This window comes from Aquarana catesbeiana, linkage group LG11 (genome assembly GCF_042186555.1).
Source record: "Aquarana catesbeiana isolate 2022-GZ linkage group LG11, ASM4218655v1, whole genome shotgun sequence".
NCBI classification, from domain to species: Eukaryota; Metazoa; Chordata; class Amphibia; order Anura; family Ranidae; genus Aquarana; species Aquarana catesbeiana.
The window spans coordinates 217,146,858-217,174,092 of NC_133334.1; the positions used below are offsets into that span (position 1 = coordinate 217,146,858).

The 27,235-nt window shown below is 44.1% G+C and overlaps 1 protein-coding gene across 1 annotated transcript; it reads left to right on the top strand.

The window, feature by feature from the left end:
• Nucleotides 1–554: 554 nt before the first annotated feature.
• EEF1G (eukaryotic translation elongation factor 1 gamma) lies at nucleotides 555–27,235 on the top strand. Its single transcript, XM_073605309.1, has 10 exons — nucleotides 555–707; nucleotides 3,871–4,029; nucleotides 10,111–10,174; nucleotides 15,145–15,287; nucleotides 16,149–16,292; nucleotides 16,476–16,605; nucleotides 17,452–17,644; nucleotides 17,747–17,919; nucleotides 26,645–26,769; nucleotides 26,946–27,235. Exons 1-10 carry the CDS (start codon nucleotides 690–692, stop codon nucleotides 27,102–27,104), a joined length of 1,308 nt encoding a protein of 435 aa, XP_073461410.1. The 5' UTR covers nucleotides 555–689; the 3' UTR covers nucleotides 27,105–27,235.

Consider the following 27,235-nt stretch of genomic DNA (forward strand, 5'->3'; position numbering starts at 1 on the left):
CGGGCTGCGGATGACGGAGACACATAAACAGACCACAATGTCAGGGCTCAGCAGCCATGATTATTGTGGTCAGTTTACAAAGGGGAGCGGAGAAACTGGCAGGAGTGTTACGGGGGTCCAAATTATACAACACTACCACTGTGCTGTTTTACACAGTACAGTGTAAAGGAGCAGGATCCATATTTTTATTTATTTTTTGGGTTAAAAAACGCTTTAACCAATCTTTTTTTTTTAATCTTAGAATTCTCCTTTAAGGGGGTGTGGCAGGGGGTGTGTCCTATGCCTACATACTTTTTCTAATAGGTGTCCCTCTTTCCCATTAGAAGGTTGAGGGGTGTGATGATGTCGGCTTTCAGAAAATATTGTTTTGGGGGGGCTCTGGCAGTGAAAGGGTTAATGAGGCAGCCCTGTGATCCTGCACACTGTGTATGAACGTGTGATAATCAGCACGGAAACAGGTGATGTGATCAATTCCCTATCCCAGGAGTGGAGCGGTCTATACCCCGCACACATTCCCCTCCTCCATCACTCTATCAGAGACGAGTCCTCACACACAAAAGCCGCGTCACAGCAGCGTAGTGCCGCTAGGCGGCGCCTATGAAAAGCGCTCTTTGTAGCGCGACACTCTTTCTTTGCGGCCTGTGGCAACGTCGGCACGCTCGCTGCACGGCTCCTCCCTTTCTCCTCGCATGAAGATGGCCGGCGGGGTGAGTAATGTCGGGTCCGGGGAAATCTGACAACATCGGACGGCCGGAGCCGTGGCCGAGCTCTGCAGGCGGGGGGCCGGGCTGCGGTGTTTCCTATGTACATAGCGAGGGGGCTATTGTGTGTGTTGTAGACGGCGGAGAGGAGCCGCTACCGGGAATACCGACACCCCCCCCCCTCCCCGGAACTGAGAGCCCGGCTCCTCTGTGTGTGAGGGAGAGCCGGAGCATTGTGTGTGACGGACCCGCATACAGGAGCATGGGGGGAGCCCAGCCGGCTTCTCCGCTCTATGATATATACCATGTGTACTGCGGCCTTCTATTGTGTCTTCCTCTCAGACCTCCAATATGTACTGAGGAGTCCTGTCATCTCCATTGGATGACATGTACTATGTGTACTGAGGGGTCCTGTCATCTCCATTGGATGACATGTACTATGTGTACTGAGGGGTCCTGTCATCTCCATTGGATGACATGTACTGAGGGCTCCTGTCATCTCCATTGGATGACATGTACTATGTGTACTGAGGGCTCCTGTCATCTCCATTGGATGACATGTACTATGTGTACTGAGGGGTCCTGTCATCTCTATAGACAGACCAATGTATGACATCAGAAGAGCCCCTAGTACAGGTCATACATTGGTCTGTCTATAGAGATGACAGGACCCCTCAGTACACATAGTACATGTCATCCAAAGATCAGTCTATGAAGATGACAGGGACCCCACTACTTGTATGAAATCAGAAGAGCCCTCTAGTACAAGTAGTGGGCTCCCTGTCATCTCTATAGACAGACCAATGTATGACCTGTACTAGGGGCTCTTCTGATTTCATACAAGTAGTGGGGTCCCTGGCATCTTCATAGACTGATCTTTTATGACGTGTACTGAGGGGTCCCTGTGATCTCCATTGTATGACATGTACTATGTATACTGTGGGGTCCTGTGATCTTCATAGACTGACCATTGTATGACATGTAGTGGGGGCTCCTCTGATCTCATACAAGTAGAGGGGTTCCTGTGATCTCCATAGACTAATCTTTGTATGACTGGTACTCGGTGCTCATATCTCCCCCTCCCAATACTCTGGAGCTGGCAATACATGGTTTGAAAAATGAATGAAAAATTCAAACTTTACATTTCAAACTTCCGGTGCTCTAACACTCAGTGTCCCAAACGTTTCAGCGGAAGCTTTCCTGCCAGTTTGAACATTTGTCTCCCCCCCAACATTAAAGTGATTGTAAACCTCAGATATGTAATATGAACAAATCATATCCCTCTATAGTGTGTACTTGTCTCAATCCAGAGCATGAAGTGTTATTTCTGTTGTGCGATAAAACGTGATGCAATTGCGACCACTTAACCTGCTGAAAATAAGTTGAAGTATGACATCCCTTTTATCTAAGGCTTTTCCATACAGGTTTTTGCTTTGTTTGTTCTGCTCTCAGGAAACTTTTAGGCACACCAGGGTTACCAGATTTAATTCTTGACCTGAATAAAAATGGCTGCTTCTGTGCCTAGGCAGCATAGGTTACCTGGTCTCTGGTTAGCAGAAGCATTGTAGTGGTTTTGTGCAATTAGAGATTGGAAATAACCTATTTGTAATAAATGCCTAGTAAAAAAACACGTCGGACTCCAGAAAATATTTAAGTATTTGATCTAAATACTTGATAGATGTAGCATTGCTCAGTCTGGAGTAAGTGATGAACCTGTGAGCTAATGCCCAATTGTAGCATCTATAGCTAGGTGTGTCTTGTCCATGGTGTCATAGAACACACCTAGCTATAGATGCTGTCTAAGGTGTCACAAGTAATTGGTTAAAGAATGAAATGCATGTTCTGTATATGAAAACCAGATCTGGGCGACTTTTGTGAGTCGGCTTTTAGTATCTTAACTCCTTCAGATTCGCGCTATAGGCGAATGACAGCTACAGCGTGGACCTACTTTGCCGGGAGGGCGTCAGTAGACGTCCTCCTGTGCTCGCGCGACCTGTGCACTGCTCTGTGATCAGCGAGTCTGAGACTTGATGGATCACAGATCGGTGTAAGGGGTCGATTCCCGACCCCTTACCATGTGATCAGCTGATCATGTGATGTAAACGGAGGTGGTAATCAGCTTTTTTTTTTTTTTTTTCTCCTCACACTATCAGCGTGAGGAGAAAAAATAGCCGATCACCGGCGGCTGTCAGAGGTACATGGGTCCCGATCAAGCAACCGCCAGCTCATCTCTGCCACCTGCCAGTGCCTCATCAACAGTGCCGCCCTATCCGTCCCCATCAGTGCCACCTGATTAGCGCATATCAACGAAGGAGAAAAATTACCTGTTTTCAAAATTTTATAACAAACTATGAAACAAGATTTATTTTTCCCAAAATTTTCGTTTTTTTTTGTTTGTTTTTTTGTTTAGCAAAAAATAAAAACCCCAGTGGCGATCAAATACCAACAAAAGAAAGCTCTAATTGGGTGAAAAAAAGATAAAAATTTCATTTGGGTACAGTGTTGCATGACCGCGCAATTGTCATTCAAAGAGTGACAGCGCTGAAAATTGGTCAGGGGGGGGGGGGGGGGGTTGAAGTGCCCAGTAAGGCACTTTTAACTTTCTGAAACGGATTTGTGAACCTTTGCAGAGAGAAAACAAGGAAGCTTCTGTTGCCGACTTCTTGGTGTACAAATGGTAGTTGCCTGGTCGTCGTGCTCATACCCTGTTTCAGTACATGTCACCCAAAAGTATACTTTGCATATGTGAGGTCATTGACTGAAGTCCACTTGGTGAGTGTAACAGCCAGGCAGCTAGCATTTTCAGCAGCTAAGTATTGGCAGCCCACACCTTTCTCTTGTAAAAGGTTTGCTTTGATGTCTGTTTATAGGCATCAAATGTTGATCTTCTCACCTGCATTCATGGCATCTACTTGACAGCGGTCAGTAGAATTCTATTTATCCTCATGATGGTTGGAGGCTCTGCAGGACATTGTGTGGCTCAGCAGATGGTTACTTTTTGTATCTGACAATATCTTGGTGATGGCTTCATCCATCATGATGAAACAGGCCTAAAGATAGGCTGCTGCATCTGCAATCCAAGGTAAACTGAACAGACTTTTAAAGGCCGTTCTACTGTAAGGCTGGAGTTGCTCTTTGCAGATTTAAATTTTTTTCTCTTCTCTTGCAGACTTTGTTCACGTACCCTGATAACTGGAGGGCATACAAGCCCCTCATCGCTGCTCAGTATTCTGGGTTTCCTATAAATGTTGCATCCTCTGCTCCAGAGTTCCAATTTGGTGTGACAAACAAAACGCCAGAATTCCTAAAGAAATTTCCTCTGGGGAAGGTGAGTCATGATGACCTTGTGTATTGGTATTACAGGCTGTCTTATGTGTCATTTTTTGGGCTAGCTATGATGCAATAATGTTTAATGGGTAAAGTGTCTTAATAATTTGTGATAAAGCAGTGCTAAACCTAAATATCAAAAACACAAAAACATTGATTTATCTAATACTGCAGTGTGTGTATATTTATTTATTTTTTTTTTATTTGAATTATTGCGTCTTTGCCAGGGTGGATTTTATTTAAATCAAGTTGATTTAAATCACTAGTGAAAAGGCTTGATTTAAATCAACTCTTTAAATCCTCATTTTTTTCATACATCATGGGACAGAGTCAGTCTATTTGATCCTGCAAGGTTTTGCCTTTAATGCGGCCTCCGGGAGCTGAACCCCGCAAAGTGGAATCCTGGAGACCACAGCACTAAGGCATTCCTGCAGGGTGCTGTACAAGTCCGAGGGAGTGTACCCTAAACTTGAAAATGATACCCAGTCCTTGAAGGTCCTTAGGTTCCTGTCACTTGCCATGATGGGAGAAGTTTGGCCCCTTGGTTTCTAAGCTGCCTTTTATTTATTATTGTGGTGTCCCAGTGATTGTAACAATCAGGCAAGCTAGCTAGAGGCTGGACCCCTGTGTAGAGTGATAATACGGGGGGGGGGGGGGGTTTGGGCTAGCTGTAGGTGTTTGCAAAGTGTACTTTTGCTTGTGTCTGGCTGTTTTAATCTGTATGATGGCGCAAGACGGTGCGCCATTTTGCCTTGGTTCACCATGGCGCACGTGTGTTCGCATGAGTGCCGCTGGACTTAGCAGTTTGTTTGACGGCCATGGAGCACGTGGCTTCGCCGCACATGTGCAGTAGCCTTTATCTGGGCGCATGAAGATTTGCGTCATACGCGAATACATCCATGCCGGTCGCCGGGACCACGTACATGTGCACGCATGCACAGAACGTTCCAGCGGAAAGCCAGCTTATTTATATAAGTATAATTTATTATATATGTATATGCCAAGCATGCAGTGTTTCCAGAGGGCAGCTGTGGGACACAGAGCAGACTCAGAACAGGCACTTGTAGCAGTTCATTTCTTCTTACACGGGTCACGTGAGTCACCAGGTGCTTAGCAGGATTGTTGCATAGGGGCTTGTTGAGCCCTATTAAAGGGTCTTCCTTTTGGAAAAAAAAAAGTGGAACTAACACTACAGGAAAGGGCACTCCTATGTTGCCAGTGGTTCCTGATGAACCTAGTTGTATCTCCTGAAGGACCAGAGGCTTCTGGGCAATCTGAGCCGCTGCGCCTATCTGGTACTGTGCCTACAGTCAACATTGCTGCTTCACCCTTTATCACCAAGGATGAACTGTCCTTGGCCCTAGCCAGCTTAGAGCGCAGGATTGCCTCCATCCCGCATGGTGGCAAGAAGCGTGACAGACCCCCCCTCCCTGGAGCCTTCTAGTTTGGAGCAGGAATGGGGAAGAGCTAAAAGCTCAGGATTCTGTGGAAAGCCTGGCGGATGAGTCTGCTTCCGAGCAGTCTGGACAAAAAGATACCTAGTTGTCTGCCTCTCAGTCGCAGAGGCTTTTCATCCTGACTGACCGGAATGGTTCATTATGCCTTTCAAGTTGCCTCTTGCTACCAGTCCGTAAAGGATCAAGTCAGACGGCCTGATAGGCCTAACCAGGAGGATGATTTGCTTGAAAAGAAGACAGATATTCCTTGAGTGCTGTGTTTTGCTGTTGACACCTTAAAAAGATTCAATACAGCAGGTTTCTCGTTTGGCTCTTTTCTGTATATATGCACAGACTTTTGTGGCTTAAACTGGTCAGCTGAGCTTCCTTGTGAAAAGTTATTGGCAAGATTTCCGTGGGGGAAAGAGTTCTCTACTTCCTGCGAAGAAAAGCACCAGGCGTCCCTCATTTAAAACTTCAGGGACTGCTTCCTCAAATGTCTCAGCGCCAAGACCGTTACGCTGCCAACAGGGTCCCAGGGGCAACCTGCAATGCTGGGGCCAGAAAAAGCCCTGGATCCAAAATTATTCTAAACCCAGCACCAAGCCCTCCTTTTGAGGGAATGCCCCCACTCCATCGGGTGGGAGGGAAGGCTGCTGCACTTTGTGGACATTTGGAGAACGATAATTCAGGACGAGTGGGTCACCTCAATGGGGTTCATCCACAGAGGTTTTTAAGATCCAGCGTTCCCTTGGATCCTCCAAAAAGACTTATTGCTTCGGGCACTACATCATTTAGTGCATCAAGGAGTGATTGTACAGTTTCCTGTATCCGAAAGGGCAAACCTGTTTTATGGTTTAAAAACCAAACTGGGCCACAAGGCCCATTTTTCAGACCTAAGACTCTGAACCAGTATCTACTAATACAGTCCTTTCGGATGAAGTCTGTAGCCTCGCTCCTAGATGGGAGACTTTTTAGCCGCCATCGATATAAAAGATGTGTATTTACACGTACCTATCTTTCAGCCTCATTAAAGGTTCCTGCGATTTGCAGTAGAATGTCATTTTCAGTTTGTGGCTCTACCCTTCGGGCTTGCTACAGCTCCCCAGGTGTTCACAAAGGTCCTAGCACCAGTACTGGGCCCTTTTTAAGGGCCCAAGGGATCCTGGTGCTTGGGTTTCTGGACGACCTCCCTGCTCAGAGATCACTCATTACAGGCTCAAGAACAGAAGATCACACGCACAGTGCGGTATTTGAAAAGCTTAGGCTGGATCAGCCTTGAAACCAGCTCAACGGCTAAAGTATTTAAGTATGATCCTAGTTACTGTCTAAGCAAGAGTATTCTTGCCATCCGCAAAGATCTGTGCCCTGAAGAATCAGGTGTGTCAGTAAGGGGCCCCAGACAACCCTCCATTCGACTCCATATGAGTATACTCCTTTGAGACGGTGCCCTATGCCCAGTTCCATTCCAGGCCTCTATAACAAGACATCTTGTTGGCTTAGAACAGGAGAGGACAAGCCCTGGATTATCTGATGTTCTTATCTCCTTGAGCACACTTAAGCCTAAACTGGTGGTTCCTGGATCAGAACCTGCGAAAGGTAAGATCCTGCCTCCCGGTAACTTGGAGAGTACTTGGGAGAGTACCACTGCAATGGCCTATATAAACCACCAAGACGGTACCAGGAGTCGTTTAGCTCTGAAGGAGGTGAACCACATACTAGCCTGGAAAGGGGAACATGTGCAGATTGTCGGCAGTCCATGTTCTGGGAGTAGAGAACTGGAAGGCAGATTATCTCAGCCGCCAGCAGATCTGCCAGGGAGGATGGTCCCTACACCCAGGGGTGTTCCAGGAAATTTGCAAACGTTGGGGATGGCCAAAGGTTGACCTACTGGCATCCAGGTTCAACAAGCTACAGCAGTTTGTCCTGAACAAGAGATCCTCTTAGTTGGAACAGATGCTCTGGTAGTTCCATGGAGTGAGTACTCCATGGTTCCAGTCATTCTGGTGGCACCAGTCTGGGCCAGAAGGCCCTGGTTCCCGGAGATTGTGAGACTGACAATAGATGGGCCATGGATGCCTCCACATCGCGCCGATCTACTGTCTCTCACCCCAGTTTAGTCTCTAAGTTTGATGGCATGGCTATTGAAGCCAGGGTGTTGATGGACCATGGCATCTCGGGATCAGTGGTGTCTACCCTAGTGAATGCTAGAAAAGCTATCACTAGGAAGATCTATCATAGGGTCTGGAAGACTTGTATTGCTTGGAAGCCAAAAAATGCCATCCTTGGAAATACACGATTGGGGAAAATTCTTTCTACAGTCAGCTGTGGAAATTGGCTTTGAGTACAATCAGAGGTCAAGTTTCAGCCCTATCAGTATTCTTCCAAGGGCTTTTAGCCTCCTATTCACTACTCCGAACCTTTATGCAGGGGGCAACTTGCTTGCTTCCCCCCCCATTAGGTCACCTATGTGTCCTTGGGACTTGAAATTGGTGCAGTCTGTTACAGAAACAACCATTTGAACCGATCAAGGAAATTCCATTAGACTTGCTGTCATGGAAGCTAGCCTTCCTGATAGCTATCATCTTGGCTAGAAGGGTGTCAGTTGCAGGGAACCGTACTTGATCCTTCACCACGACAGGGTCGTGTTACCACGTGTTACATCCTTTTTGCCAAAAGTGGTGTTGGCCTTTCATTTAAACCGGGAAATTTTTGCCTTTTTTTTTTTTTCTCTTAGCCTTGTTAGGTAGAAGAGACGACTGCACTCCTTGGATGTTGTCTGGGCAGTCGAGGTTTATTTGTCTAGATCTGCTATTGCTCTGGGACGCCCCAGCAGGTAACGAATATTAGCCTGACTCTGTCCCATGATGTATGAAAAAGAAAATAGGATTTTTTTTCGTCATACTTACCTGTAAAATCCTTTTGAGTACATCATAGGACACAGCGATCCCTCCCCTCCTTCACTTTTTTTTTTATTTTTTTTATTTTGAGGATTCAGTGCTTGCTACAAAACCTGAAGTGCTTCCTGTGTGAGGGGTTATATGGTTTATATAGGGGATCACTTCCTGTCTAAAGACCTTTTTGGTCTACCAGTGTCCATTCACCTGGAGATGAAGTATAACCCAGCAAGGTAATGAATATTAGCCTAACTCTGTGTCCCATGATGTATTCAAAGAAAAGGATTTTAGAGGTATGTATGATGAAAAAAATTCTTTTTTTTTTTTTTTTAAAGAGCAACTATCATCCCTGTCCTGCAGTGGAAGCGCTTCTGACCTGCTGTTGACTCGCCTACAGTCCCATTCACTTTAATGGGATGGCTGGTGATACCGCAGTGACACAACAAGGTGAGGGACGTAGCAGCAGGTGGGTGGATAACTAACAGGCGCTGCCATGATGGATCTGAAATGACAGGTGCTCTTTAAATGTAAGGACTTATTCTTGCTGGTAGTTAGAAGCTTTAATATTTGCAAACAAAATGAAGGTTTTCTATTTAGAATAAGTTGTCAGGTTAGTAAAAATCAAAACCGATTCAATCATACAGTTTTTATCCAACAATTGGGAAAAGGGAATATTGCTGAACTTTGGTTTCTCATGGTTACTGTGAAATCGTGTTTATGCATCAATGCAGTGCATGTTATTTCAGCTTGCAGAGCTTGGATTCTTTCAGTTTACCAAAAATGTAAATCTTGCAGAATATATACAGCCTTATGCTACATAAGCGCTTTTTTATGCTGACTAAATTATTAATGTATCTTAAATAGAAAACTGTCTCTTAGATTTTTGCTCCAAAAGCATTTTATTAAAATGAATTTGATAAAAATCAATAATCTGATTTTTATTTTTTTAATCATTGATATGCACCCTGGTCTTTGCACACTTTTGATATTTAGGTTTTTGTATTTAGTGCTGCTTTATCACACTTTTCATGTCTGCTTTTCGTATAATTTGCTGAGTAGTAGCTTTTTCCTGTTTATATCCCAGCACAGACTTTAATGTTTGAGCTGGTCCAACTGAGGTATAGACTAATGGCAACCCTTATAGCGGGAGGGGTTTAATAAGCTAAAGGAAAGTTGTAGTGAAAGGAAGCTATTGGTGGTTATTGCTGCTCACTTTGTAAAAATTTTAGTTGCCTTTCTGTCCTACTGCAATACTTCTGAAATGGTGACCTGGAACAAGCATGCAGATCAGGAATGTCAGATTGAAGAACCCTTAATTTTCTAACTCATTACTTTTTAAATTTTTTTTTTTTTTGTTTTCTGAGCAGCACAAAAACGATTTGATTTTCAGAGGGTTCAGCAAAAACAGCCTCCATACCTCCTGAGTACAGCTATTTTGTAGTTCGTTTTGTGTTCTAAACTGTCTCCTGGGAGCTTGAACAGGGTATTATGTGCTCCATGAAGGATTCCTGAAACCCCTGTCAGTTAATATTTGCGTTTCTGCTAGAGGGTTTTGCCATTTGTCCTAGTGACCATTGTCTCAAACAAAAAGAGAATTCGGAACAAGAATTGATATTATGGTAGTTTTACACATCAATTTTTTTTTTTTTTCCTGGCTGAAATTTTCACCTAAAGAACAAGATGGGTAAAAATAAAGTTAAAAACTAATGTGTGATTTCTAGATCTAATGGTTTTTGTTCCCCGTTTTAGGTTCCAGCATTTGAGGGAAATGACGGCTTCTGTCTGTTTGAGAGCAGTGCCATTGCTCACTATGGTATGAAATCCTTTGTTTCAGCATATTTATAGTACTAGTCTTTATTGTATATCTGTTATGTCTATTACTTATGGTTTATTAGGAGATTTGTTGTCTGCTTTTGTTTTCAACCTGGTGTTTAAAAAGGAAAAAAAAAAAAAAAACCTTTTGAAGGCTATTTAAAGTGGTTTATGGCTGCTGCTAAGAAATACAGTATGACTGAAGAAAATTCCTGGAGGCTGGCTTATTGATCTTTGTAAGAATGGGAGCAATACAAAAAGTGGTGTGCTGCATTTTGTTCCACTTTTGAAAAGGATTGAACAGGATTGGCTTTAATGTACAAAGTGCACCCTGTAGTTCAGGGCCCCGCATGGTCTAAATGGTTTGGGGTATTCTTTTGGGAAGCGCATCCCAAGATTGCACTGCAGTGATGACCCATACTTGAGGCCCCAACATGGAATAAGATCAATTTGCAGCTGTTCAGGTTCAAAATGATCACCAGCTGATGAACAGCTGCCAGGTATACTTCAAACTCTAGTTGCTAATTGGCTTCTGCCTTCAAAGAAATTGTCAAGTAAAGATTTTGTGCTTTACAGCTGTCTGCTTACTTGGCTTACCTTTCTGTCTAACCTTTTCAGCTCCTTGGATATGTCTGGTACATCCAGAGTCTGAAGTGATTAAAACAAGCTCACAACTGCAAAAGCACCCCAATCGCACCGTGCACACACATTACAAAGGGCTGTCATTTACTGTTAAAGAGGAATTAAATCCCTCTCTAATGTTTATACCTGTAGGCAAGCCTTATTATTTCCCTATAGGTACTGTAAATATCTCCTAAACTTGCACCGTTTGGAAATGTTACTGTTTACTGTGCCAAATACATCATCGGCACATGCGCTCTGAAGGAACGGCCGCTGGTACCGTTTCTTCAGAGCCCTGTGCTGTCACCTGGCTCCAGTCGGTGTCCGAAGATGGATGTGGCCTCCAGCGGGGATGACGAGCGCTTAGTTTGTAGGCAAGTGTCACATAATGTACTAGTACATTATGCCTATGCACGTAAGAAAACAAAAAAGCAGCGTATATTTCCTCTAACTCCAAACTGAGCTGTAAGGGTGTTTTAACCACTTGCTGACTGTAGGCTGTCATATGATGTCCTCTGTTAGTAGTGGTTATACTGGGATGATGCCTGCAGCTACAGACCTCATCCCAGTATTAAAATTTCCAGCCGTTGGTTGGCTTTAATGCAGAAGTGATTTAGAATGGTTCATCACTTGCAATTGCAATAAAGTGGATACATAAAAAAAATTACAGCAAAAACATTTAAGATGAGTTTAAAAAAACTTAAAGCAACGTGTGCATATATAAACAGTAATCGCACCACACACGAGTATTGCCGTGAACATCAGAGCGAGGGCAATAATTCTAGCACCAGACCTCCACTATAACTAAACTGATAACCTGCAAAAAAATTTAAGAGGTCAGCTATGGTAATATTTTAGTACCGTAATTTGGTGCCATTCCACAGGCATACGCAGTTTTAAAGTGTGACAATAGTATCCATTTACTCGGTGTAACATTTATTTAATTTTATTGCACACAAATACAAAATGCCCAATGTTTTGGTAAAATGTAAATTGTTAAAAAAAAATAAAATTTAAAAATGCTCAAAAATACCATGTGACATAAATTGTAAATCCCACCATTTTATTCTCTAAGGCCTCTGCCAAAAAATCGATATGTTTAGGGGGTTCAAAGTAATTTTTCCAGGACAAAAATGTAGATTTTTATATGTAGAACACGTGTCAGGATTGGCCTGGTTGGCAGGTGGTTAGAGTGCTGCCCAATAATCTTGGGTACTGTAATTCTTTTGCCATTTGTGCTCTAAATTGTGTATTTTCCCTGAAAATGTTTTGCGGTAAATTGTATGCTGTACTCTTATATAATTTTGAAATTTATGCAGAAATACAGGCTTTTAAAAAATGAGGGGAAGTGGGTTCAACTATACTTACCTGCAGGATCCTGCAATTACCAGTAATTTTTAACATGAACTCATTTCACAATTCAGCACATGGTCCCAGCATACAGTTGTGTGCGTTAGTTTGAGATGTAGTATTTGAGTTGGCTAACTTTGAAACTGACCATATTTAGTTTTGGTGGCCATTTGGTAATAATTCTAATGGTAGACACTGTGTGGCCAATGCAATTGAAGACCTTGAAAGATGGGTGACTGCACATTGCAATAAGCTGCATAGGTGTGGGTGTTTTTGTTCCTTATTTTACTGCTAGGATACACGTCGGTCATGAGCAGTGGGTGATACATTTAAGGCATTTAGCAGATTGTTGCCTGTAACTCCCAGTGACATCACCTACATAGTTGTAACCCTTCCTGAAGTTTTTTTTTTAAGCGGTGGGTTTGTGATGAGCTGTAGATGAGGGAGCCTAAAGACTGAGCATCTGCAGACATAAACTAAAGGGTCAACTTCAGCTACAGATGAAATGGTCAAACGGCACCAGAGCAAAATCAGTTGCAGCAAATTTACCTGGGCTCACTTACACTTGAGCTGCCCTCTGAAAAGCAGTCAAATGTATTGCTTTTCGGAGGCATTTGTTGCTCCCACTACCTGTTTAACCCTTGAAAGGCTACAGCACTGTGCCACATGCAACACACCTGGTTGAATGAGTCCCATTTATCAATGGTACTGCTTGACAAATGGGTCCTGTGGTTTAATTTTTAGGGCAGTGTGTAAATACTGATGGCCATGTTGTCTTGCAGCATGGGGGAGGTTGGGGCTTGGCGGTTGAGGGAGGATACAACTGCGTTTCAATATCCTATTTACTGCTCCCTGGCTACCTGTGTAAATGAAGCCTTAGCAGGCCTCCCGTTCTCCTTAATTTCAGGATTTGGTTAGAGCAAGGGGGCTCAGCCTGTGGCCCTTCAGCTTTTGAGGAATTACAATTCCCATAAGGCATTGCTAACCACTGACAGTTGCAAGCATGACTTCCAAAGGCAGAGGCACAATGGGACCTGTAGTTCTGCAACAGCTGGAGGGCCACAGGTTGAACAACCATGGGTTAGAGTAATCAATGAAGTTTTATACTCTGCGCAGAAACTGTAGGCTTTAACAAGTTCACCTCTGGAGCACCTTTTTTATTTTTGCACACATGTAAAATCTGTATTGAGGGCTAGAAAATTATCTAGTTACATCTTTTGAATATAGAGGCACTGTAGAATAAAGAGTCTAGTTGCAATTTTTAATGTTGCACAATCTCTTCTCAGTAAAAAGTACACTAAAAAATTATTTGCACAAGTAAAATGTGATCCTTTATTTTGTGCAAAAAAAAAAGGTGTCTGGTAAATACCAGCTTCAAAACTTTTTGACTTGGCAAAAGTTTTCGTTCTCTTTATTACATGTACTTGTATAGCGCTAAGTTTTACGCAGCGATTTTTAGATATATATTGTATATTCACATCGGTCCCTGCTCTCGGAGCTTACAATCTAAGGTCCTTAACATACGTGAACCACGTTAGACCATTAACCTACCAGCATGTTTTTGAAGTGTGGGAGGAAACCTACGCAGGCACAGGGAGAACATGCAAACTCCAGGCAGGTAGTGCTATGGTTGGGATTTGAACAGACAACCCTGTCGCTGCCAGGCGGACGTGCTAACCACTTAGCCACTGTGCTGCTCCACATCTTCCGTTTTGTGGGAGCAAGTGTTAAGCATGTTCTGTGGAAGAAACACAATGATTTAACAACCATTGTATAAGTATGCAACTCCTAAAATGTCTCCTAACCTTTTGCCGACCGGCTCCTGTACATATAGGTCGGCACTTTAAAGATAGCTATGTTGGTAAAGGCAGCAGCTGCTGCCATAACAGAGGTATCCATCTTTTCAGTGAGCGGTCCTGTTAATGATAATGGTGGTCTCTGGGGCGGATTCGCCGTGAGATCGGTTGGCGGCGGGAGAGGGGCCCCCCCTTCCCGCCGCTCTCCCACGCCCTCCGCTGCTTATCGGAGGCAGCGGCGGAGGCGATCGGAACCTGTCCGTGGCTGGGTATGGAGACGAGTGAGGGGAAGATGGCCCCCACCCGTCTCCATTCCATAGCAGGGCGGAAGTGACGTCAAAATGTCACTTCTGCCCATACGCCTTAAAGGCACCTACTACTTAAAGCGGAGTTTCGCGAAAATTTTTTTTTTTTTTTTAGATTTCAGCAGCTGCAAATACTGCAGCTGCTGACTTTTAAAATAAGGACACTCGCCTGTCCTGGGGTCCAGCGATGTCGGCACCCGAGATCGAACCGTCCCTCGATCCTCGGGTGCTGCCGCCGCCATTCTCAGTGAGGGAATCAGGAAGTGAAGCGTTGCGGCTTCACTGCCCGCTTCCCTACTGCGCATGCGCGACTTGCGCTGCGCGTCTACACTGGTCCCCGTTGTGTTGTGGGAACTGTGTACTTCCCACAACACAACGGGGGTGGGCGGGCATTTGCGGCTAGCTATTCTCGGAAGTGGGTGCAGATACCTATATTATACAGGTATCTGCACCCCCCCTCCCCCCTGAAAGGTGCCAATTGTGACACCGGAGGGGGGGGGGAATCCGATGAGCGGAAGTTCCACTTTAGGGTGGAACTCCGCTTTAATTTCTATTACAAGGGGGATAACAAGCCTTCCTTTTGAGAGGTACTTTTTTTAGTTGGGTATCGGTAATCTATTAAACCAGGACTGGGATTACAACAGCTGTGAGCAAGTACTTGGAGCTGAGCACTTTCCTATTCTGTCGGATGTCTCCCGTGAGTAAGAGAGTGGTAACATCAGAGCAGGGTTGCATTGATTTCTTTTTCCTGTTTCTATTGAAGTGGGCTTGAGTTCTGATTTGATAAAGATTTTACTAAACGGTTATCACACTGCACAAATTTTCACAGGTTTAACATTTGCCATCTTGTTATCTACACATAAAGTAACTTTTTTTTTTTTTTTCTCCTCTGTCCAAAGTGGGTAACGATGAACTCCGTGGAACTTCCCGCTTAGATCAGGCTCAGATAATCCAATGGGTCAGCTTCGCAGACAGTCACATTGTCCCTCCGGCCAGTGCCTGGGTTTTCCCAACTCTGGGGATCATGCAGTTCAACAAACAGGTATTTCTAAGTGTTTTGGTTATGGTGGTTTGCAAATGGCAGCACTAGGGATTTCTGCAGATCTTGTTCAGGTGTTTTCCCCACTTGCCTACCTAAAGTAAGTCTAATAAAATCTTTCTCTTTGAGAGTAGGGAAGTATTAGAACTTCAGTGGAGTTTTTTGCACTTTGTCCTTCACAGAGAATGGCTGCACCTCTGTTTCAGATGGCACCTATGGCAGATGTCATGAATAATCTCCTCAAGGGGACCCAGTATAATAAAAACGTGACCGATGCCCTATTAACATTTTGCTGCCAGATCCGTACATTGTACTGACCTGACAGCGGGGATTTTCGCACACAGTCTGGTGGAATGCATTCAAGCTGCTCCACTGCCACCATATTGCCTCCACACACCCCTGGTACTGCGTTGCAATACATTCAGGTTAAGCAAAAATTATTTGTTGGCAAAAAAGGTACACCCAAGCACATAAAATCCCCCCCCAAAAAATTTGAGGCCTCCACATACGCACGCACATTATGAACGCAAACACGTGTCAGAGCCTACATGGGAAGACATGGCCTGTGATCCACATGTTACATATTGCCACGCAAGCCAAAAAAAAAAAAAAAAAAAAAAAAATCAATTTAGGCCTGAAGATTATATAATCTTCAGGCCTAAATTGATTTTTTTTTTTTTTTTTTTTTTTTTTTTAACGTGTGCAAAAACAGCTTTGGCAGGGTTAATTTACTAAAATGTTTATATTAAAGCCATTATTCATGGAAATAAGGGAGTTAAGTAAAACTGCCTTCTTGTATGAACTTTGAAAGCAAGTGCCATATTTGACTGGTTTAGTTAACCGAGTCTGTTTGCATTGTTCAAGGCCACAGAACAAGCCAAGGAGGAGCTGAAGCATGTTCTGGCTACTCTGGATTCCCATCTGCAGACAAGAACTTTTCTGGTGGGAGAGAGAGTCACCCTGGCTGACATCACTGTAGCATGCTCCCTGCTTTGGCCGTATAAACAGGTATGTATTTTTTGCTAAGAATTGATTTACTTTTCAAAGTAGTTTACACACTAGAATACCACTACCATACTTTGGTCTGTGGTTCTCCTTTCAGAACAAATCCTTGTGTTTTAGATCTTATAAAATGGATACCAGCTTGTATATCATAGCTGTAACTAATATAAACTTCTGTTCTGTTCTCAGGTCCTGGAGCCTTCCTTCCGTCAGCCTTATGGTAATGTCACCAGATGGTTTGTGACATGTGTGAACCAGCCCCAGTTCCATGCTGTGTTGGGAGAGGTGAAACTCTGCGACAAGATGGCTCAGTTTGATGGTAATTGTCCTTGTAACTTAGCAATGTTTGGTCCATTAGAGCTGCTATAACTGACTTTTTTTCTTTTTGGTGCAAACCGTGGGGCTGTCATTCTTTTTCCTTTACTGCTTAGTTATGTTTTTTTTAAATGGCAGCTTCCGTTTTTGAGTTCTGACAGGTACTGTTAAATATTTGCTAATATTTTTCATTGTTGGGCACATGGGTCTATTGGTGCAATGCTTTCAGACTACATAGTTATTAATGTGGTCCATTAGCTTGTATACAGCTTTAGGGCATCTGACTTTTCTAAACTGGCAATCAACCATGGTTGAAATGTCTGTTCATAAACTATGCCTCTTAAAACTTTTCAACTGAGCATAAGTGTTGGCAAAAGGGTCATTTGGCAGGTTAAAAACTGTAAAAATCCTCATGAATTGGGTCCAGATAGTTGCACTACCCATAACAGATTAACCAGTCTTACTACCTTGCAGGTAAACGCTTAACTGGTCATAACATTATCCTCCTAATGGTGTGCTTGTATTCATGCTGGATGATGGTGGTGGCCAAAGGCTGAATGCATTCACATCTGAATACACTTTAATTTACGCATCTTGACTCCCAGTTCCCTCTTCGGCCTCAATGAGGCCATTCATTGTATTCAAGTACCATTAGGTCATTGATGCAAGCCAAATTAAAATTTTACTCTAAGTCCATTTGCAAATGCATAACCCCAGTTCTTTTTTTTTTTTTTTTTTTTTTTTTTTTTAATTCAGGTTTGTAAGTTTTCACGAATTTAGTACATTGAAAGCATTTTCTTGCAAAAAATGGTATTTCTTTTTAATTGGTTCCAATTTTTGTCCTATCCAGCCAAAAAATTTGCAGAGTTGCAGCCAAAGAAGGAGACCCCTAAGAAGGAGAAACCAGCAAAGGAGCAGAAGAAGGAGGAAAAGAAGCCTGCTCCTGCCCCAGCAGCTGCTCCAGAAGATGATTTGGATGAGTCTGAGAAGGCTCTTGCAGCAGAGCCAAAGTCAAAGGACCCTTATGCTCATCTCCCTAAGAGGTATGTGCCTGAACAATCTGTGTGTAATGTTTTATATAGAGAACACGTGCTTGTTTGCTCATTAGCTAGATGTGTACTTTAACATGATCTTCTGCTTTACAGCTCCTTCATTATGGATGAGTTTAAACGAAAGTATTCAAACGAAGACACACTTTCTGTGGCTCTTCCTTACTTCTGGGAGCACTTTGACAAAGAGGGATGGTCTATCTGGTATTCAGAGTACCGTTTCCCAAATGAACTTTCACAACCCTTTATGAGTTGCAATCTTATTACAGGTGAATGGATGCCAATAGTACTTTGATGCTGTGTTTTTGTTTTGTTTTTTTTTTGAGGGGGGGGGGGGGGGGTTGGGGTATTGCTTGTCAATAAGAGTGGCAGAAAGAAGCAGATAAATGGGGAGACCTATTGTCATTCATACATGACCTTTATGAGAACCAATTACCTCCTACATTGCAGTAAGTTTTGCTGAGCCACTGTACAAGATTTATTTGTACACTATACACTGTGACCATTTTTTAATCCTACTGGTGGGCTATGCAAAGTTCTTTGTTACCCAGCATGGTGCTTTTAGGTTGATTGCTTGGTAAGGAGAGCTGTAACGCTTCAAGCAAAGGGTTAATATGCAGTCTGATGGGCAGTGACTCTCTGGCAGAGCTACAGCCACCTTCAAAAGGTTAAATGCTTGCCCAGACTACTCCATTCTGAAAAATCATTTTTTTTTTTTTTTTTTTTTTTTTTTTTTTTTACATAAACTCTATCTATGGCTAGGTGCCCACGTTGAGATTTTTTCTGTTCAACCCTGTGGGCTTGCCATACGAACTAAGTGGCGTTGGTGCGGCGATCTCCCCGGCTGTGCTATTTTGTCCTGACGGAGGGCTCCTGCTGAACTGGGTGATATTTGAATCGTGTACCCAGCATAGTGCTGACACTGCTGCCTAAGTGTTGAAGGAAAGAAAATAGCTTGATTCTGCCATCAACACATTTAGTGTTTATGGGGGTAATCCCTCCCACAAAGCTGTTGTATTCTGACAATGGGAGGTTTCCCAGCCATCAGAATACAATGACCACTGCTTTCAGCTGTAGCTGGCTCCAACAGGCTGGTTGTACTGAAGTTGGTTGATCAGATCAGTACAACCAGCCTGCCCATACATGATCAAAATTCAGCTGGTTCCTGCTGGCTGCATTTTGAGCCAGCTTAACGATTGGCAAGCTACAGTAATACTTTTCTTTTTCATACATCATGGAACACAAGCTAATATTCATTACCTACTGGGTTATACTTAATCTCCAGGTGACTGGACACTGGTAGACCAAAGGTCTTTAGACAGGAAGTGATCCCCCTATATAACCCCTCCCATGCAGGAAGTACTTCAGTTTTCTACCAGTGTCTGTAAGGTGGATGGCACGGTTGTTTGAGCTCTCTGAGCTCCAGTTCTTTAGTGCCACAAACGGTTCTTAAATGAATCAAGGAACTGACTGATTGGATCCATTTGACGCAGGCTCTATATGCTTAGATAAATGGTACCCGAGCCTCACAAAGAAGACTCAAGATCCTGCGAGGTTTTTCCTGTAATGCGGCCTCCGGGTGCTGTGGACCCTGCAAAGTGGAATCCTGGACACCACAGCGCTAAGGCATTTCTGCAGGGTGCTGTACAGGTCCAAAGGAGTGGAATATGAAAAGGGTACCCAGTCCTAGAAGGTCCTCAAGTGACAGGAACCCGCTGTGAAGATTGGGCAAGCTGCCCTGCACCTGGACGGGTAAATGAAACCCCTTTTATTTTCTGATTGCGGGGTGTCCCAGTGATTGTAACAATCAGTCAAGCTATGTAGAGGCTGGACATCTGTGTGCGGTGACCATACAGGGTAGTTTTGGGCTAGCTGTGGGTTTTTGCAAAGTGTACTTTTTTTTTGCTTGTCTGGCTTTTTTTTTTTTTTACCTATATGATGGAGCACGACGGTGCGCCAATACGCCTTGGTTCACCATGGCGCATGTGCGTTCGCAAGAGTGCCGCTGTGCTCAGCAGTTTGTTTGGCGGATATGGCACATGTGGCTGCAACGCACATGCGCTGTAGTCTTTATCTGGGCACACAAAGATTTGCGTCATAAGCAAATACGGCCACTCCCGTTTGCTATGACTGCGTGCGCACGCATGCACAGAATGTTTTGGCGCACAGCCAGCTTAAAGTTGTGTATGCCAAGCGTGCAGTGCTTCCAGAAGGCAGCTGTGGGACACAGAGCAGGCTCTGAACCAGGCATTTTCTTCGGTTTATTTCTCCTTACTCAAGTCACGTGAGTCACCAGGTGTTTGGCAGGCTAAGATGCTTGGCAGGATTGTTCAGTAGGGACTTGGTGAGCCCTATTAAAGGGTCTCCCTTCTGAGGTGTGTTAAATACATACAACTACTCTTTTTGTGACTGGTAAATGTCTTCAAAAAAGGAGTGGGACTAACTCTACAGGGAAGGGCACACCTATGTCAGTAGTTCCTGATGAACCTAATTGTATCCCCTGAAAGACCAGAGTTTTCCGGGCAATCTGAGCCGCTGCGCCTATCTGGTATTGTGCCTACAGTCAACACTGCTGCTTCACCCTTTTTCAGAAAGGATGAGCTGTCCTCGACCCTAGCTGGGTTAGAGCACAGGATTGCTGGCATGATTGCCTCCATCCTGCAGCATGGCAAGAAGCATGACAGATCTCCCTCCCCAGAGCTTAGTTTGGAGCAGGAATGGATTGAGAATGGGGAGCTAAAAGCTCAGGATTTGTGGACGGCCTGGCGAATAAGTCTGTTTCCGAGCAATCTTGACAAGAAGATATTCAGTTGATGTCTGCCTCTCAGTTGCAGAGGCTTTTGATCCTGACTCATACCGAGATGGTTAGTTCTGGCTTTAAGTTGCCTTTTGCAGAGGTTACTGAGCCCCCCGGTCATCTTTGGGGTCCCTGAGGCTTCTTCAAGCTGCACAGGCTTTCCCCTTACACCCTCTGTTGGAACAGGCGGTGTATGCTGATTGGGAACATCCTGACAGGATTTTTGTTCCTCTTAAGTTTTTTCCCTTTTTATACCCCATGGATGAAAAGTTTTAAGTGGCGCATGCCAGCCATAGATGCAATAGTCTCTTCCTTAAACAATAACTTAACTTGTCCTGTAGATAACGCACAGGGCTTGAAAGACCCTGTTGACAAGGAATTGACGTCATTAAAGGCTTCCTTTTATTTGGCCAGTTCAGCTATTCAGCCAGCTGTTGCAGCAATTGGTATCTGCCAGTCCGTAAAGGATCAGGTCAGACGGCCTGACAGACCTAACCGAGAGGATGATCTGGCTGAAAATAAGACAGATATTCCTGGATCGCTGTGCTTTGCTGTTGATGCCTTAAAGGATTCAGTACAGCAGGTTTCTCGTTTGGCTCTTGTCTGTACATATGCGCAGACTTTTGTGACTTAAGAACTGGTGAGCCAAGCTTCCTTGTAAAAAGTTATTGGCAGGATTCCCCTTTCATGGGGATCATTTGGACAAATATCCAAAAGATTTCCGGAGGGAAGAGTTCTCTACTTCCTGTGAAGAAAAGCACCAGGCGTCCCTCGTTTTAAAACCTTAGGGACTGCTTCTTCAAGTGTCTCAGCACCAAGGCAGTTCTGCTGCCAACAGGGCGCTAGATCCAGGTGCAAGGCCAGGGCCAGAAAAAGCCCTGGTTACAAAACTCTTCTAAACCAAGCTTTTGAGGGGGTGCCCCCACTCTATCGGGAACAATAGTTCAGGATGAGTGGGTCACCTCAACTATATCCTGCGGTTACAAGCTGGAGTTGCGGGGGATCCCCCCCTCAGGTTTCTAAGATCTGGTGTTGCCTCGGATCCTCCAAAAAGACTTTATTGCTTCAGGCACTACATCATTTAGTGCATCAAGGTGTGATTGTAGAGGTTCCTGTAGCCGAAAGGGGCGCAGGGTTTTACTCAAGCTCGTTTACGGTTCAAAAACCTAAGATCCCTGAACCAGTATCTGATTCAGTCCTTTTGGATGGAGTTTTTCCACTCAGTAGTAGCTTCACTCTAGATGGGAGACTTTCTAGCCTCCATCGATAGTTAAGTGTAAATACACGTCTTTTATATCTTTCAGCCTCATCAGGTTCCTGCCATTTGCAGTAGAGGAACGCCGTTTTGTGGCTCTACCCTTCCGGCTTGCTACAGCTCCCCAGGTGTTCACAAAGTTCCTAGCACCAGTACTGGGTCTTTTTAAGGGCCCAAGGGATCTTTGTGCTCGGGTATCTGGATGATCTCCTGCTCAGATCACTCCCTACAGGCTCTAGAACAGAGGATGGATCATAAATACTGAAAGTCAACCTTGAGACCAGCTCAGTCTAAAGTATTTAGGTCTGATCCTAGATACGGTCCAAGCAAGGGTAGTTTTGCAACCTGTATGGATCAGGTGCGTCAGATAATAGGCACCAGACAACCCTTGATTCGGCTCTGTATGAGTCTTCTAGGGAGGATGGTGTGCTCCTTCGAGGCAGTGCCCTATGCCCAGTTCCATTCCAGGTCTTTACGAGACATCTTGTTGGCTTGGAACAGAGGACAAGCCCTGGATTATCCAATGTTATCTCCTCGGGCACACTTAAGCCTAAGCTGGTGGTTGCAGGATCAGAACCTGCGAAAGGGAAAATCCTTCCGGTAATTTGGAGAGTACTGACTACAGATGCCAGTCTCTCTCAGGCTGGGGAGCGACCCTAGATGGGCTCACAGCTCAGGGGATATGGTCAAGGACAGAACAGATTCTGCCCATCAACGTCCTGGAATTACTGGCAGTACGTCTGGCCCTATGGTCCTGGATGGAGCTTCAGGACTGTCCTAATCGGGCTTCAGTCTGACAATGCCACTGCAGTGGCCTATATAAACTACCAAGGTGGGACCAGAAGTCGTTCAGCTCTGAACGTGAACCACATATTAGCCTGGGCAGAGGGACATGTGCCGATTCTATCAGCAGTCCATATACCGGGAGTAGAGAACCAGAAGGGAGATTATCTCAACCGCCAACAGATCTGCTTGGGGGAATGGTCCCTACACCCAGGGATGTTCCAGGAAATTTGTCAGTGTTGAGGATGGCCAGAGGTCGACCTACTGGCATCCAGGTTTAACAAGCTACAGCAGTTTGGGTCCCGAACAAGAGACCATCTGGCAGTCGGAGCAGATGCTCTGGTAGTTCAGGCCATAGAGGCTTCCACGTTGCCCCGCTCTCTCAAGGGTCCTATACTCATCCCCAATTTACAGTCTCTAAATTTGACGGCATGGCTATTGAAGCCAGGGTGTTAAAGGACCACGGCATCTCAGGACCAATGGTGTCTACCCTAGTGAATGCTAGAAAAGTCGTCGCTAGGAAGATCTATCATAAGGTTTGGAAGACTTGTATCGTTTGGTGTGAAGCCAGAAAATGGCATCCTCTGAAATATGTGATTGGGAGAATTCTCTTCTACAGTCAGCTGTGGAAATCAGATTGGCTTTGCGTACAATCAGATGTCAGATTTCGGCCCTGTCAGTATTCTTCCAAAGGCCTTTAGCCTCCCACTTGCTGATCTGTACCTTTGTGTCCTTGGGACTTTAACTTGGTGCTGTCTGTGTTACAGAAACAACCATCAAGGAAATTCCATTAGATTTGCTGTCACGCAAGTTAGCCTTCTTGGTGGCCATCACCTCGGCTTGAATTGTGTTGGAGTTGGTGGTTTTTTCGTGCGGGGAACCATTCTTAATCCTTCACCACGATGGGGTCATCTTACGACCTGTTCCATCCTTTCTGCCAAGTGATGTCGGCCTTTCATTTAAATCGGGACATTATTTTGCCTTTTTTCTCTCGGCCTCATTTGGCAGAAGAGACTGCATTCTTTGGACGTTGTCCGTGCAGTCAAGATTTATTTGTCTAGATCTGTGGAGATCCGAGGATCAGACTCCTTTTTTCCTTTACCAAAAGGACCCAGGAAGGAGCAGGCAGCTTCCATTGCCAATTGGGTCTGGTCATTCAGGCCTATGGTCTGAAACTTAAATCTCCTCTTAAGGTGTGAGCTCAATCTACCAGGGGTGTAGGAACCTCCTGGGCTTTTCGCCATCAGTTATCTGTGGCTCAGGTTTGTAAGGCTGCTACCTGGTCTTCAGTGCATACGTCCAGTTTTATCAATTGGATGTTCGAGCAGCCAAAGATTCGGCTGTCGGCCGCAGTGTACTGCATGCTACCGTATAAGTTCTGATGGCTATTGTTTGGCCAGGTGTCTCCCTCCCCTCAAGGCTATTGCTCTGGGACATCCCAGTAGGTAATGAATATTAGCCTAACTCTGTGTCCCATGATGTATGAAAAAAAAAATAGGACTTTTTCGTCATACTTTCCTGTAAAATCCTTTGATTACATCATGGGACACAGAGGTCCTCCCCTCTTTTTTTTTGAGGATTCAGTGCTTGCTACAAAACTGAAGTACTTCCTGTATGGGGGGGGGGGGGGTTATATAGGGGATCACATCCTGTCTAAAGACATTTGGTCTACCAGTGTCCATTCACCTGGAGATGAAGTATAACCCACTAGGTAATATTAGCCGAACTCCATGTCCCATGATGTACTTAATTTTTTTTTTTTTTTTTTCAGGCAAGTATGACGAAAAAATCCTATTTTTAGATCTACTTTAATCAGAAGGATTTGATCAGGCCATTGTTTGCGATATGGCACTGCGTCACTTTAACTGATAATTTCATGGTTGTGCGACGTTGTACCCAAGCAAAACTGATGTACCCACACACCCCACCCCCCCCCCCAAACACACACACACACCTCTTTCTCTTGGTATTTGATCACCTCCTGCGGTTTTTATTTTTTGCACTATAAACAAAGACCGACAATTTTGAAGAGGAGAATTTTTACTTTTTGCTATAAATATCCATAAAAATAAACAAATTTCTTTATCAGTTTAGGCCAATATGTATTCTAAATATTTTTGATAGAAATCACAATAAGTTTATATTGATTGGTTTGCGCAAAAGTTATAGTGCTTACAAAATGGGGGATTTATTGGTTTTTAATTTTTACTAGTAATGATAATGAACTTCAGTGCTATAAAAATGCACTGTTTACTGTATAAATGACACTGGCAGGGAAGGTTAACACTAGAGGGCAATCAAGGGGTTAAATGTGTTCCCTGGAGGGGGAGGTGGACTAGGAGTACAGAGATTGCTGTTCCTAATCACTAGGAACAGCAATCTCTTAACTCCACTGACAGAATGGGGATCTGCTTGTTTACATTGACAGACCCCCATTCTGGCTCTGTGAAGCGATTGCGGGTGCATGGCGGACATTGCGGGCGCCAGCCAATCGCATCAGCGCCGTGTGCAGGCCCACTGTATCTATTACATGAAGCGCTGTACTGGTATGGCGATTCGCGCAACAGAGCCAACCTGCTGCAGTATGATGGCGGCTGGTCGGCAACTGGTAAACAAACCTGCCAATTCTTGAAGGCAAGAGTGTATAAAAACTTGACTACTAAAACTACTTGTGTACTTTTTTTCAGTTCTGATTTCGGCAGGTAGGCGTGAGTGTGGGGAAAAAGGTGGTGCACTGAGCAGTCACACTCAGGGGTTAAATGCTGTATTGCTTTGGATTAGGCAAGTAGCAACCCTATAGGTGCAGAACTGAAGCACTAGGTGTGAGCAGTTCTGTCTACTCCCAGGATGGGAGTAAGGTTGAATGAATTGATTTTTTTTTTTTTTTTTTTTTTTTTTTTTTTTTTACGTAGTGTAAAATGGGGAGAGTAGGCTGCTGCCTGGTAAATTTCAGAAAAGGTGCAGCTGGGAAAAGAATTCTGTAGGAGTTGGTTGTCATTGGAGTTTTTGGTAGCCTTTTGCAATGATGCATTTCATGACCGGTCGCTAATCGTAGAACGTTTATGCCTGCAGAAAAATAACTAAGGCAAAGGCATCATTATGAAATACCTTTGCACGAATCGCCAGCATCGCCTCCCTGTCACCGCTGAGGATGCTGACATGTTTCTTCCGGGTTCGAGGCTCCTGCTGTGAGTGGCCGCAACCACTGTCACTGTGAGCTCTGATTTTTTTCCCGCAACATCCATTGGACCTTTAGAATGCTTGTGCCGCTGACGTCAGTGGCTGCATGCAAGGTGAATATCTCCTAAACTGTGAAGGTTTATGAGATATTCATTTTACCTACAGGTAAGCCTTATTCTAGGCAAAAAATGTGAAAGCAGGGTAAATGACCGCTTTAATCCTCTGTTATAATTTTAAGTATTTTGTAAAGGCAAAACTTTTTTTTTTGGGTAGAGTGGAGAAAGATTTAAAACGCCTGTCAGTTTTTATATTGCGGTCTGTTCCCCTGTTACAAAGATTCACCCTCCTTTTTTTTGTCCTGTTTAACATTATCAGTGAAAGTTAAAATACAGAATTTTGGGCTGTCATCAGAAAAGTAATAGAGGGGAAATCTTCCAGTAGGGACACTTGTTCTGAAGATCTGGGGCTCCCCAGGGAATTTGTAGGGTATTCCCTTTAATTCCTGTTTGGTTATGGGACAGGAACTGGAGAAAAATATCTCCCATGGGTCACAGATTTTGGGGGGGGGGGGGGAAGAGATATTATGGGATAAAACCCTCTCTTGCTCTAGCAAAAATTAAAAATTAAATTTGGCTATAGTTCTACTTTAAGACTACCCATAATGTTACAAACTTGCGTACGTTTCGGATGTGTCTTAAACAATTTTGCTTTTCCTGACCTTTTTAGTATAGTGTTTTTGTAGAGTAGAAGGAAGTTTGTAGCCGAAGGAATAAACTACAAAACACTGATTTCCTACACAGGGATCTCCAGATAGTTTAAGATAAATTCATAAAAGTGACATCAGCCCAAAGCCTGTTTGAATGTCCCCCCCCCCCCCCCCCTAGTGATCCTTCACCCAATCCAATGTGAAAAAACAGACTAGGTGGTTTTATTGCACTGGTTCTGCTTTGTACTAAGCACAATCTCCTTCATTCAACAGGTATGTTCCAGCGTCTGGACAAGCTGCGTAAAACGGGCTTTGCTAGTGTCATTCTGTTTGGAACCAACAATGACAGTTCTATCTCCGGCGTATGGGTGTTCAGAGGACAGGATTTGGCATTCACAGTAAGTTAACATATTGGCTAACTTTGCATAATTGTATTAAAATCCTACTGAGCATATTACAGAACAAGCTTCTCATAATGCTCAATGTCATGCAACCCTTGCTGTAGACTTGGCAGCAAAGGTATTGCTGTGCTTTGCTCCCATATCTGGTTAACATTTAACCTCTCCATTTTTAGCTGTCTGAGGATTGGCAAATTGATTATGAGTCCTATACCTGGAGGAAGCTGGATTCAGACAGCGAGGAGTGCAAGACCCTGGTCAAAGAGTATTTCTGCTGGGAAGGAGATTTCAAGCATGTAGGCAAAGCCTTCAACCAGGGCAAGATTTTCAAGTGAGGCCCTCTGGGAGGAAGAGAGGAGCCTTCTTTCATTTTGAAGAGATCTGGGACATCAATGTTTTTCTCTTCTCGACCACTCAGACGTTTTAACTTAAGGCAGCAAACAAAAATAAAAACCTGAAGTCAAAA

Bases quoted from the DNA above. Each gene is read 5' to 3' on its own strand.
- EEF1G (XM_073605309.1), top strand. The intron at 16,606-17,451 runs GTAATTGTCCTT...TGTCCTATCCAG, and splicing joins CAAGATGGCTCAGTTTGATG to CCAAAAAATTTGCAGAGTTG. The intron at 26,770-26,945 runs GTAAGTTAACAT...CTCCATTTTTAG, and splicing joins GACAGGATTTGGCATTCACA to CTGTCTGAGGATTGGCAAAT.